General features: G+C 47.7%; 1 protein-coding gene across 2 annotated transcripts in view; it reads right to left on the minus strand.

Annotated features, from left to right (window-relative positions):
• Positions 1-2,870: 2,870 nt before the first annotated feature.
• EPHB1 (EPH receptor B1) overlaps positions 2,871-14,236 on the minus strand; it is a 390,176-nt gene continuing 378,810 nt past the window's right edge. For both annotated transcript variants that reach the window (XM_055127967.1, XM_055127966.1), the window contains 3 exons: positions 9,623-9,816; positions 7,736-7,891; positions 2,871-4,329 (listed from right to left, as the gene is read on the minus strand). In XM_055127967.1, coding sequence (XP_054983942.1) covers positions 4,221-4,329; positions 7,736-7,891; positions 9,623-9,816 — 459 coding nt within the window. In that variant the 3' untranslated portion in view covers positions 2,871-4,220. The remainder of the gene's footprint in view (positions 4,330-7,735; positions 7,892-9,622; positions 9,817-14,236) is intronic.

A 14,236-nucleotide genomic window follows, 5' to 3' on the forward strand; every position in this document is an offset into this window, starting at 1 on the left:
CACAGCTGCGCACACCCACAAGGTCCCCCTGTGTCCCCCTGTGGGCGCGTGGACACTGCAGGAGACAGGCTCTGCCAGGACTGTGTGCTTTGGGTTGGAAGCGTGTCTCACTGAAGAGAGGCTGAGGCACTTATAATGTTTGCTCTGTGCATCTCACCCTTCTGCATCCTGGTTCATTCCAGCTGCCTCTACCCCACACCGTATCTTCAATCATCAACTGCCTCCCATTCTTTTCACAGTGCACGATTAAGGATAACTTCTAATCTTTGATTTGTAGTATGCTAGGAGATCTCAGTGAGAATCCCACAGGCTATCTCTGCACAAAACTTTATCGAAGAGGTGGTGGGGACCTGGGGTAGTGATTTTTATAGTGTATAGCACAGTAGGTAGGGCATTTGCCTTGCACACGGCTGACCCTGGTTCAATTCCTCCGTCCCTCTAGGAGACTCCAGCAAGCTACCAAGAGTATCTCGCCTGCATGGCAGAGCCTGGCAAGGTATTTGTGGTGGATTCGATATGCCAAAAAGAGTAACAACAAGTCTCACAATGGAGATGTTGCTGGTGCTTGTGCAAGCCAATTGATGAGCAACAGGATGACAGTGATACAGTGATGTGTCTAGTTGACATCTTTAAGCTTCTGCGGTCTCTAGATGGTACATAAACACACATTCTGTGGGCACATTGCTCTTTATCCTTCATTCCTAGCTTCAGGTGTTATAGGAGGGTAGGGAAAGGGCAGAGGGAGGTGGACACAATACCAAATGTTTTCCCACCATAGCCTTCAAGACCCTCATGATTCAGAAACACCCTCTGCCCCATGGTCCCCACCCACCTGATGTGGAGGCCATGGGTGTGACAGGGAGGCCCATCTTTAAGCATTACCCTGAGCTTCCCTGCACAGCCACCTGTCCTCTGGCTTCACCCAAGTTGTATTTTTTAGACAGAATCTTAGTTGGACTCAGTCCCAGGCAGACGATGAAGCAACATTTGTAATTGAAATGCCAAAGAGGGGGTCCCACTACCCCAAGTTTCATCTGAAGGTGTGAGTATAGTCCTTGGTGCCAACGTACTGGTAGGCACCGACCCCTCTGTGTACAACAGACCAGCCTCTCCTTCCACTGCAGGATAGAGAGTGAGGGGCCGTCCCCCTTTTGGTGGAAGCTCCAAATGCTCAATGACTCTCATCTTTTGAGTCAAAGTCTTTGCTTCTGTTATCACCAGTTCCGGGAAGGCAGGTCAGTAGAATGTAGCAGTTCTCAAAGTGCCATTCCTTAGGCAAGAGTTACGCCATCTGGTAACTTTTGAGAAACGCCAATTCCCAGATTCCACTTCAGCTCAACTGAACCAGAAAGCTGGTGGTGGAGCCCCGGAGCGCGCTGCAGACTTCCTCCAGCGCATACTGATGCATGCTCATGTGAGAGCGCTGCAGCTCCCTGGGAAAGTGTGGAATGAAAAATCCTGACCCTACCTTTGTGTGTTCTATAGAGGAAAGTCTTTGTCTCTGTTTCTTCATCTAAAAACCAAGAACAGCAATGCATTTGCTTCCGCTTCACAAGATCCCCACGAGGAAGAGCTAACAGGTGTAAGGTTTTCTGCATCATTCCCAGCACATGATCATTGCTCTTCATCATAGGCATCTGTTGCTCTCTGATTAGACGCACAGGGAAACTGAGGCTCAGAGAAGTTGATGTAGTCCCACAGTGCTATAGAGGGCTTGTGAATAAAAGGGTGTCAGGAGCTTGGGTCTGCTCTTCCCCCACTGAGAACCATGCCTCCTCCTTCCTCTCCCTCCATCCTCCCTATCTTCCTCCCTCTTACTACATTCCTTTCTCCTTCACACCTCCTTCCCTCCATCCACACCACCATCTCTTTCCCTCCTTCACTGTCTTCCTTTCCCTCCTGTTCCTGCCCACCTTTGCTTTGTGGGATGTTATGGTGAAACCAAATCAAAGTACAGGCCGTAAAATTCACCTTGACTTTGTCTTGTTTGTGAGCAAAAGAGAAGCTGGCATTGGTGTGGAGGTCTAGCGTGAAATCCAAATGCACAGCGAATTTGGTAAAAAAATTAAAACTCATTCCTGTGAAAAATTAAGGGTATATTAACCAGATTGCCTAGGCTTTTAAGACTCTTCATGGATTGAGCTCTTTAGGGTAATTATCAAATTGTGTGTAGAACTGTTCAACTATTAATGTGGAAACTTTCTTTCTCTCTGTGGTTGCACTGGGGCCCTATATACCCATATGTACACTGATGAACTGAATTCTGTCCACATTCTCCCATACCTCAGGAGTTAAGCACTAGGAAGATGCTTTATGATGCGATTCCCATGGTGCAGTCTTTAGCCTTGGCCAATGAGCATCTTTGAAAGGGGATCCTGCTTTAGAGTATCTTAGCTCCTGACTTCAGAAGGTAAGGCTGCCCCAAGCTCAAAGTTCCCCAGGACTAGGGGTATCTAATCCCACCTTAAGAAAATATTAAATAAAGCAAAAGAGAATGGCAAGCCGCTGCTTCCCACCCAATTTTGCATCCACAGGCCCATCTTTAGGAATTTTGACAAAACAGGCCTGAATGTGAGCTCAAATGCAGTGAGCAAAATGAGTTTGGGGCTGATCCTATCTGAGTAGTGATTGTGTTTATTAGTCATTGACTTCTTAAGCCACACATTCAAGGATTTAGAGCCTCAGAGTGATTGAGTTCACTCTTTGCATCACGTCAGTGAGAGAGATTATGATACCTTTTACTCAGAGGTCAGAGATATAGGACATGTTGCCAGGGGGAAGAAGCCCAACAGTTAATGTTCTCCCATAATTTGAGGACAAACACTGGGGGCCAGAAGACACACTCTGACGCCATTCTATGTAAACCCAGACATGCTTCTGCTCATTTTAATTAGACAGATAAAATTAGCAAGGAGATTAAGGTAAAAGGAGAAATTAAAAATATTTCCATGTTAAGCGGAATTTACAAAAGTGAATTGAACAATGAGGTACACGAAGGAACAAAAAGAGAAACACAGACACATCTGAAGCATTCCTTGTGCCACACAGCCACAGTCGGTCCACAGATAAGATCAGAGGACTCTCCCTCGCCACCTCTTGAATCGCAAATTCCAAGCATGTGAAGAACATTTTCCAGAAACACCGTCCTTCTCCTTCTCTTCAGACGTTAACAAGAATAATTCACCCGTCAGTATCATTCTAGAGTGTCCCACACTGCATCCAATTCAAACCACTCACCTGTTTCCTGTCTGAATTTTTAAGCTCTTGAGAATTGTTGCCCCCTTTCAGTTGAACTTTCTCCCAACCCTTTCTCCATGGGGCCAATTGGCCAGCGGGCCACCCAGAAAGCCAAACCCACCCCACATTTCGGTTTCCTGGTGGGGGGGGGCAAAGACTTCCCGATTCTTTCTTGTCTGCATCTGGTACGAACAAGCACAATCATTTTAGAACACAGACATACATAGCGTGCTTTTGCACACGGAAACAGGTTTTTTTCTTTTTCTTTTTTTTTCTCCAATTTGTGGTGTCTTTTTCCTTTTTGCAGAAAATGCAAACAAAAGAAAAACAAGGTTTTCAATTGAAGGTACATCTCTTCTTCAATATGAAGACATTAATTGAATTGGTTGGATCCCCCATGCAGTGGTCAGCAAAGTCCTTTGGCAACTGACAGAACAACATCTGGAGACTCAGGAGCTGGGTTTGTTTGAAGAAACTTCCCTACACGAGTCATGAGCAAAGGGACATGTGTTTGGGAGAAGGGAGAGGACTCGGGACGCGGGGGGAGTACGAAAGGAGAAAAGAAAAGAATGTCATTGGTGAGGAAGAAATGGAAAAGTGCTTCTGTTTCTTTCCTCGACCTCCTTCCCTTTCTTCCTGTGGGCAGACGGCCTCACCCACCTGGCTTCCGGGTGCAAGCTACCTGCTCTCTGTCCCCCCCGACGCACACTATTTTCTCTTCACTTCTGTTGAACATCACCTTTCCGTTTTTTTTTTTTATAATTCTATATTTGGTTTCCCAAGGCATCCTCCACATGCTTCTTTCACTGAGAAATGAAGGGTGTCTACCAGAAACAGGTCCGTTTTGTTCTTCGTGGATGATAACGCAATTTTCAGTGGAGAAGCCCATCTCTCCAGAACATCCCGCAATGGTCAACCTCTCTGGATCCTCTCTTGAGCCAGGTCCTTTTCCTTCCTCTCCTCCTCTCAGAAGATGCGAGATCTCATGCCATTGCTGTTGGTGACTGACTCATTTGGACCCTCATAGAATGAATGCTGTTCAGAATCTTCTTCTGATGGCCCGCCAAGGTGACCCCTATTCTCAGGAGATCTCTAGGAGGGGGGAAAATCACAAAGGAAGGCACTTTAGTGTTAGAACAGCTTTTCGAAGATCAATATGCATCTTTGAAGACAAGATCCTGATAAGAGCTTGGGAGATAAATAAGAATTTAGAATCTGATGAGTCCACATATTTTTAGTTTTTTGTTTTGAAGGAGGGAAAGGATCACACCATGTGGTACTCTAGGCTTATTCTTGGCTCTATGCTCAAGAATCACTGGGGGGGGGGGGGGAGGGCGGCATATGGGGTGTCGGGAATTGAACCCAGTTAAGCCATGTGCAAGGCAAGTGCTCTACCCACTGTACTATTGCTCTGCCCCCACAGTAGTTTATCTGAGTCTTGCCAACCACTAACTAGCTATTTCCTTAGCAGCATGTGGTCAAGGTGATGGCCTCCTGTGTGATGCCCCTTCAGCTTAGACACCCCAGATGTGCCGTGCCTCCTTTACTCTGCTCAAGAGGCTCTGAGCATCCCCGCCATTGTGGCTGTGGCCCTAAGTACACTGCAACTTTCCCTACCGTTTATTAGCACTCCAAGTGCACACTGCATGGGGCCTCAGTTATTCTGTGGGGCTTTCTGACTAAATTAGCGTTCACCCACCGAGATTGAGAAGATGTGGGTCTTGCCTGGTTTTTTGATATTTTCCCCCTGAGTTTCCATTTTCTGCCTCTGTTTGAATTTTAATGTCATGAATTTTTTAGAGGGATGATCTCAAAATAACTTTCAAATATCTGCCCAAGCAGGAATCCAAGGAATATGTTTAGGGTAGGGTTTGAGTAAAATTCATCAATGAGCCATGAGGCTTAATATGAACCAGCTCATGGCTTATATTTGACTTTGGGGACACCCAGGCATTGTTCTTTAAAGGGAAGTAACTACATATAACATTGTCCAAGTGCTTCTCATGTGATCTTACACCACGATCTGGTTTATACCTATGGAAGTATTTTATACATATTGGCAAACCACTCAAAATCGATGATGGTAATTTAGCAGCAATCATTTCTTCGGTGTATCCTATAGGCAGGCAATAGGCCAAGTGTTTCTCATACACTATTTTATTTACCTTCTGCTGCAAACCAATGGAACACACACTACCACTATCTGTCTATTTGCAGACCGGGCAAGTGGGGCTCAGAGAAGAAACCAGTTCAAGATCATATAGAAGAAAAGTGGTGATGGAATTTGGGTTCAAATTCAGACTGTCTTTGCCCCCCTGTAGGGTCGAAGAACATTCTAACAGGTCTAAGATTCTGACTAATGCCCAGCCCCTAGCCCTTGCCCTTGCAAGCACAGCAGCTATGCACTATGTACCTGCACCCCCCACCCCCCGTGCCCTGTGCTGACCCCTTCCACAATGCTGCAGCTCTCCTCCTCCCCTTCCTTTCAGCTGGCTGGTGCCCATGCACTGCAGCTGCTTAGTCTGTCTCATTGCCCGGTGTCTCTTTGCAAATGCTTCTGAGGAATGTACTTGATTTTGAAATTATAAATTGTCCCACAATTTCTTTAACTGATCATCCTTTTTCCACGTTTCATCTCTCAACAAAAGAACTGAATTGCTCCAACAGTGTGAAGATTTTTGACTTTGAACTAAACTCCTTAATTTCCAGTTCCAATTTCCTTCCCATCCTTCCCCTTCTTCTTCTTCATGTGGCTCTTCCTAAACAGAGAAAATAATTTTATTCCATTCCTTCTGAAGGCAGGTCACAGGAGCAGCCCCATCTCCACAGACCCCTTTATTCCCTTTGTTATCCACGTGCAGCTCTGCAAGATGGGAATGATGATTTCCCAGGACCCCCTTTTCACTTTTTCAGTGCTTAACAATAATTTATAATAATGGGATTGTTTTGGAGGCATCTCCAGGAAGAGAACTCAGATTTACAAAAACTGCTATTTCATACTGCTATTTCATGGATCCAAGGCACGAGGCATGTTCAAGCCCTTTCCCTGGGGAAAGGAGGTGATCCCCTCCTTTCTGATAAGAACAAACTCCAAAAAGGTGGTGCTGAATTCCAGGAAGATGGCTGCAAAGCAGGTACCTGGGAAAGCCATTCTTCTGGCATTCAGCTCCTGGGGGGTGCATGACCCCTCTCTCCCAGACTCAGAAACTAATGAGACTAGGCAGGAAACTATAAACCCTAGCATTGTGCCTGACACATAAAAGGAGATGGCATTAGTGTGTGTGTGCTTCTGGCTGGAAGAATGGGTCTTCCACTATGGCATGCATGTTACAAGCCACAGCTCCCAATGCTGCTGGTATATTTTGCACTTGAGGCAATTGGCAAGATACCCTCTGGGCAAGAGCAGTATTCCAAATTCAACCCTTGCTAACTTCATCCAGTACATCCCTAACTGGCCACACATGAGAATCACCTGCAAGCTTTGAAGCACCCACAGGTCCAGTCTCAGCACACACCAGAGCAATGAGTTGGAGCGTGGAATCAGACAGCAGGAGCTGTGAGCAATTTCCAGGGGTAGGACGGTGGGCAAATGCTTGGCACTGACAGGCGAATGTGGAACTGGCTGCCAGGAAATCCAATTTCCATCCCTGCTTTGCCACTCACAAATGCTAAAACTTTGGGCCTTCCCCTCCCCTACTTTCTGATTCCACGGAACAGAGAGGGTGCAATGAGACACAAATGCCAGTTCTATTACACCCTGCCCATCAAAAGTTCACCTCCATGGTATTTCATAATTAGGAATGCCTTTCTTCCCTTTCTTCAGAATTTCTCATGGCCTTTCCCATGCTAATACAGGTACTGAATTTCTGAGAGAGGGGAAAAGTGTTCAGTGTCTCCCAAATGTATTTGACCATGGGACCTTTCTTGCAGGGAGAAGCTATTAACATTCCCCCAAAGGGGTCTTCTTCAAACCTTGGTGGGGGAGGGATGCACTGAGGGGCTCTTTAAGACTCTCTGGCTCTCTTCTTATTTGAATAATTTAATTTTTGGTATCCCTCCAATGTTCTCCTGGGAGCTACAAACAGATAAATCATTTTGGAGAAAGGAAATGTGTGAATTGATAAGTGTTCTTGCATCAGTACCAGATAAAATCCCCACGCCATACAGGCCACTGATAATTCAGGACGATACTTCTTTCTGCCACACTGTCGAACAGTGCTGGCTGGCTGTGCTCTTTCCATCTGGAGGTTCTCTTTGATGGGTTTGGTTTAGAAACTTAAATGGAGAGGGACTCGGTGATTAGATTCAATGACATATGGCTGGGACTTTGAAGGATTCTCATTTGGGACCCAGAGTCCCCGCCTCCCCCTCCCGGCCCCACCGTGCTGAGGTGCTTCTCTGCCAGGCTGGGTTCTGCACACAAGCAGAGCTATGGCCACAGCGGGAAAGGAACCCAACTGCTCTGTCACGAGCTGGACATCCCTCCTGCTTCACTTACTCTGATGTCATCTGGGCGACCAGTTGGAGGGAGGTGAAGCCGGCGGTGAGGAAACTGTCCCTGTACTGGACCATTTTGATGGCACTGAGCCAGTCGTCCACGGTGGTGAAAGCCGTGAAGTCTGGGATGGAGCGATCTAGCAGGGGCTGGGAAGGCCTGCAGGGCAGAGAGCAGCAGGTGAGCCCACAACTGCAGTCCCAGGGTTCCAGACTCGGGACAATGGCCCACCTCCACAGAGAACAGCAGCCCTGACCCATCATGATGGTGGGGTCAGAAGGCCCTGGGTGGACCCTTATGCCCTTGGAGAATCCTGGGTTGGAAGGACTGCTCAAGGCCGTGTGGCCAGTGCCCTGCCTCTAGTACTGCCATAGGTCCATCAGCCCACATGGCAAATGGGCATGCCTGTAGTCTGAAGAGAAGGCCTACGTCTCCTGTATAAATGCAAATCTAAGGAGCCATCTGAAAATACTTTTAAAATACAGGCCGTTTAGAATGACCCCAACTCTAGTCACATTTTCCCTCCTGACTCCATCTGAAGCTACTTGAAATGAATGAAGGAGGACAACCCACCACTGACCACCTCTGGCACATCCTCCGAGCAGAGAGTCAGGTCCCAGAAATCAAGGTGCCACTCTGACACCTCCCTCATCTTCCACACCCATGCCCACACCTCCACCAAGTCACAGAAATTTCATCTCCTGGGTCCCTCAAACCAGCCACTCTTTTCCTCACCCTCCCCTGATGGCAGGTACCTTCTTCTCTTCAGGACAGCACTATTCTTCCAGCCCCCCACAGCGGCTCCCCTCCACTCCCCTTCACTCTTATAAAAGTGCAATACCCTCACCTGACCCTGTTTCATGTCAAACCTCCTGGTGAATGCATCTGGCTCTGAAAACCCAGCCCAGAAACCGCAGCAGGGCTGCAGGCTCTCTGGGTGTGGCCCCTTCCCAGCCCTCGAGTTCTACCCCCACCCCAAACCTTGCAAGCTGTCCTTCTCATCCCCAAGCCCTCTTCTTCCTGCCTTTAGGCCTCTGCACACCTGTGCTCTGGGCCTGCAACCCATGTTCCTCTGCTCCTATGACCCTGGTATGCAGTTCCTGCTTCCTTGCTCTTCAGCTCTCAGCAAAGTTGCTGGCACAGAGTATCCAATCTCCCAGCTCAGCACTCCCTGCCTCGGAGACCTCAGTTTCATTCCTGCACTTCTTTGGGTGACCATCTGATTGACGCCTGCTTCTTGTATGTGGATTTAAGCCCCCATGAGTCAGAACCTTGTTTATCCTGTTCCTTCTATAGTGCCAACAATTGGCACTGTGTTTGGCACAAATGTACCCGATAAATTTTGGTTGAAATGGTGGATAAGTGGTGAGTCGACACAGCAAATCTACAAGAGTAATGCATGCTGACAGTGGCTGACAGTTGTTCTATGCACTTGCTTGTAACAAATTCAATTCCTTTTGTATGTCTTTGCTCCATAGCAATTGGGCCTGTACCGGATAATGTGTCGCTTAAGGTGCCAAGTCTGCATCTCCACCTGCCTAGCAGAATGGCACAGTTAACAGAAAGGGTGTCTTCTAGAAATAGGAATGGCGGGGGTGGTTCTCATACCAACCCGGGTCAGATGGGGCTCAACTGCTACAGAGCCCATCCGGAGAGCCCATCCCCTCAGAAGCCAAAGGCAGGTGGAGACAGACAGGTACCTCAACCTCTTGTCTATTGCTCATGCAGGAGGTGGGGAATATCTTATAAAGATGGAGGGAAGAAGGAAAGGAAGACTTCGGAGTTTCCAGGTGTACATCTGCTCAGCAGTACATCTGCTCACAGCAAGGATGCAGGTGCTCCCCTTGTAAGACCTCCAAGCCTGGGACCACCCTGCACCACCAGACTCACACGGCGGTGATGGTTGCCACAGTCTTGAGGCTTGCCGGATTCCGGATCATCTTGTCCAGGGTGTTGACAATCTCTGCAAATCGAGGTCGGCTGTTCCGGTCCTTCTGCCAACAGTCCAGCATGAGCTGGTGGAGAGCAGCTGGGCAATCCATGGGTGGGGGCAGTCGGTAGTCCTGTTCAATGGCATTAATGACCTGCATGACCCACAAGAGAACAGACATGACTGAGGGCCAAGCCACCACCTATCATTCACACGAGTGCCAACGACGGATCCTCAGTGACCAGGGACCATATTCAGTGCCTCCATCCACACCACTGAAAGGGACTTGATGTGTACTTGGCTTCCCCCACCCTCCTCATTGTCTCCCAGAAAGCAGGAATGACATCACCAGTCACTGGGTTTGACCAACACTGCACCTCTAATCTGAGCTTATTAGAGAATGGGTTAAGGAATGCCTTAGCTTCTCTCTGGAGAGGGTACCAGGTGGGTTCAGTTCAGTCTCACTGGCAGCCGATGGCACCCAGAGAGAGGATACAATGGCACATGGAGAACCATGGGGAACCCGGTGAGCCCACTGCCCTGAGGGAGACCCTCTAAAGACCATCACAGCCTCTCCCTTTCACTGATCACAAAGAGAACAGACTGAAAGACCCAGTATTTGAATGAAAACCTGCTCCATGCTAGAGAAGTCTCTAGATGGATCCTACATAACATCTGCCTTTATCTTCATGAGGCATTCACAAGATTTGGGTAGAAGATAATTTGGTTAAAATAATTGGTTTCAGTATAATGATAATAGTCAAAATTGCAGGCTGATCTAAAATGATTATCTCCAATTGTGGTCATTTTTATAGGCTCTGGGAAATCATTCTGTAAAGAGTTGGGACCTTTAAGGACTTTTGTCTGTCTTTCAAATTGTGTTTTTCACACTTAGCTTCATAATTTCTAATTCACTCAAATCAGTGATGCCTGCTCTGTCCTTTTTGTTAAAGCAAAAAATAATTGTAAACGAGCCAGCACTAAACATATGAATTTATTTCTATATACTCCTAACACCCTTGAAGGCCTGGCACTGAATTTGAGCTTTAAGGTGGTTCCTGGCACCCAGTGCAATCCTTAAGGTGGTTTCTGGCTCCCAATACCAGCCTTGAGGTGGTGGGGGAATTGACCTTTAAAACAGAGTCCTACTCACAGAATTAGGCAAGAGAGCAGGCGGCATAACTGCAGGTGTGGTGAATCCTTCATTCATTAAAACTAACACAATCCTGGAGCAATGCAATACACACACACACACACACACACACACACAGGCCCCAGAAGGCCAGACCCATGGAGTAAGCAGAAGTGGTCTCTTGGCAGATGACAATAGAAATGTCCCTGAGGCTTTTCTTTTTGTTTATTTGTATGCTTATTTTTTAAAAATAATATGTATTGATTCTATACTAAAAAAAGGCATTTCTAGCATTTTCAGCAACACAGGAAATAATTTAGAGTTTACAGAATTTCAGGTGACTTTTCCTCCAGTCAAAAAAAAAATGAAAAATCAGGTTCAGTTCAGCTGATTATTCTTGGTTTTTTTTATTTTCCACTTTGGAAGTTGGTCAGAAAGTGTTTTCTACATAAATTCTATGCTCATTTATAAATTCGATGTACATATACAGGGCATGAGATGGGGCATGAGAAAATATGATAACCTGAAGTCATTAGAGATAATCGGGTGTATTACTCCTAGTCAGTGTGGTGGAAAAACAAGTCAGCATACTGGGCGGACCCAATTTGATCACTCTGAAGAAGCAGGGACAGGAACATTCACTTTTCAACCATGTAGCATATCAGCTGACAAATTGTTCTCTGCCAACACTCTGTCAATCAAATGACCTTGAAAGGGCATTGTTGCCCCATTTCTCCAGGGGAAACAGAGCCACAAGCAGTGGAGATGACTTGCCCAAGGGCTCACAGCTAGTCAGTGGAAAGGGCTTGGGATAAACCTCAGGCTCTCTGATTCCTGGTGTGGGGGAGGGGTGCCGGTACAATCCCAGCCTGTCAGTCTGTGACTCTTGGGCATTTTCACGGTCGGAAATGGGAGTGGTACAAACCCAGTAACCCCTGAGGCTGTGTGACCCTCAGGCCCATCAGCCTGGCCCTCCACCTCCTGGCTTTCCAAGGATCCTTCCAGGCAGTCAGATTGAGAGGCCAGTCACCGAATCTCTATTCACTGTCGGGACAAATGAGATTTCCCATGGGATGCCCAGCAAGCTCTTCCTGGGTCCCCTGGTGACAAACTAGATAAGGCCTCAGGAGGGGTTAGAGTGCAAAATAATATAATATCTCATGGGACAAGAGACCCTCAAAGCCTTCCGGGGCAGGGCAGCTCATGTTCCCTAAACTCTAACAGTCTAACAGGTCTCTGCTCAAATCGATGTCAGGGCCCCAGCGAGGGGGCCCGAATGTCATGTTGCCCTAACAAGATGAAGCTCCTCTAAGTCCCCACATCAGGACACAGTTATATGTGCCAGAGCATGAAAAGCTTGGGGAACCTCTGAGCATGCAGGGAATCATCTGCCGGGGAGTTTAGTACCGGTGCAGCCTCACCCCTCCTCCTGTTCTCACACCATGCTCACTGTCTCCTTGCAGTGTCTCAAAGTAGTCAGGGGTGCGGGCTCTGCTGTTTGTCGGGGTGCTTTCTTTCCCAGAGGACAGAAAAGACCAGGATATTCCCTCTCCCTGTGGCGAGCAGAGATCACATCCGTGGGCAGCGCTGGTACTGGCCAGGCTTGGTGATGCAGGGCCTCAGGTCAATCAAATGTGGGACACATCCAAGTTCCACATCTTACTGGCTCCAGAAGCTTGAGGAGCATCCCAGCTGCCTAAGGCTGCCGCTCGCGGCTGTGAGCTCTGCTGCCGGGAGTGGTTGCGCTCCGGATCACTCGGAGGTTCAGGGAGTCCGTGTTTGACAGGAAGCCAAGCACACAGCAGGCACCTAATAACACCAACATTCCTATTTTTCTCCTTTCAGGATAGAGAAGAGCCGTGGGGATCCCTCTCGGGCTTTTGTTAACAAAACGGGACTTTATGTCATTTACTAGTTCTTCTAGATCATTTTGTTGCTATTACTTAAATTGATACTCCGAGAGCATGAATGATTCTTGCACAGATAATGAAACAGAAGCTTTTATCCTTCACCCCGAAGAAATAAAGCCCATGTAGGTCATTAATTGGTGCGGAGGTCACATTGATCTGGTCAGGCTTTCCCTGAAGGGCTAGGCCTTCAGAGATTTGTATCCTCCTTTCTAAGGAACTGGGTGTTTTCCAAATGTTCCGAGGACATATAATTTATAATCTAATTAAAATATCATTATAAAAAAATTCAGTCCTCTAATGGGACTTTGGATCACTATCCTGCCTGCCTCACTGGTAGGTATAAAAAATGGGGAAAATGGGGGGGTGGGTGTGTAAAACACCTTCATTTGATTCAGGTTCAAGTGTGGCCTTAAGTATAGTGATCATCTTTAAACTTGACTTTGGATCACTATCCCGCCTGCCTCACTGGTAGGAATAAAAAATGGGGGAAATGTGGGGGTGGGGGGGTGTAAAACACCTTCATTTGATTCAGGTTCAAGTGTGGCCTTAACACAGTGACCACCTTCGAACTTGTAGAAAGACAAGGCCCAAGGTTTGGGGGCAGGGGGCGCGTGTGCAGAGGGGTTTCTTACTTAGAAAATGGGAAAATCAGAGTGAGGTCAGAGCCTCTTTCCTTGCTCCACGATAGGATGAGAAAAATGGATGTTGTAAAAATTCGGGGGGTTGTAGGTCTCCAAATGGGGGGCCAGGAGAAAGTGGGTTTGTAGTGGTCCGAGGAAGACACTTTCCCCTAGCTGGCTGCTTGCCACCACTGAAAGAACCAAGGCAGCTCTCTGGGCCATCTCAAAGGTCAATGTAAGCAAAAGTCCAGGAGGCAAGGTGCAGGGAGGGTCTTCGGGAAGCAGCGGCTTTGGTATTCACCTGCAGCCGGATATGGTGGGGAAGCCTGTGGTCTGACCCCAGGGCCTGGGAACCAGTCTCCAGGGAAGGCACTAGAAGAACTAAAGTCTCTCCCCCTCTAGGGCGTCTCTACAGGGCACCCAGCTGCCATGGGCAGCCTCCCTCCTAGGCATCTCGACCTTCGCATTGGAGAGGAAGCAGAGGAGCTCAGAGCAGTGGAGGAACCAGGGCAGAGGGGGTTAAGCTGAGCTCTGATGTTTCAATAAAACCGCAGCTCCTCTCCACAGATACTGCCACTCTCATTATCTCTGTCAATCAGACCTGAGCAGCACAACTTCCAAGTTCTCTCTCTGGCTGACAAACTCTCTGTACATGTTCAAAGACCTTCCTGGGCTCCAGAAGCCCAATTACCAGCACTCCGACTTGCCTCTGCAATTCTCTTTCTTAAAGCTTTTCAATTGTCATCTGTAACATCCTTTACTGTCGCCACCTCAGTGGTTTCTGACGAGTGGGGCTGCGGGCCGAGCCGCTGCTGGCTCTCTCCCAGGCCAGTTCAGAAGGCCCAGAAAAGCCTCCCGTCCCCACCCCTTCTGCAGAGAGCAGCACCAGGCTTAACGGCATTACTTTAGAGA

Source organism: Sorex araneus, chromosome 2, assembly GCF_027595985.1.
Source record: "Sorex araneus isolate mSorAra2 chromosome 2, mSorAra2.pri, whole genome shotgun sequence".
NCBI classification, from domain to species: Eukaryota; Metazoa; Chordata; class Mammalia; order Eulipotyphla; family Soricidae; genus Sorex; species Sorex araneus.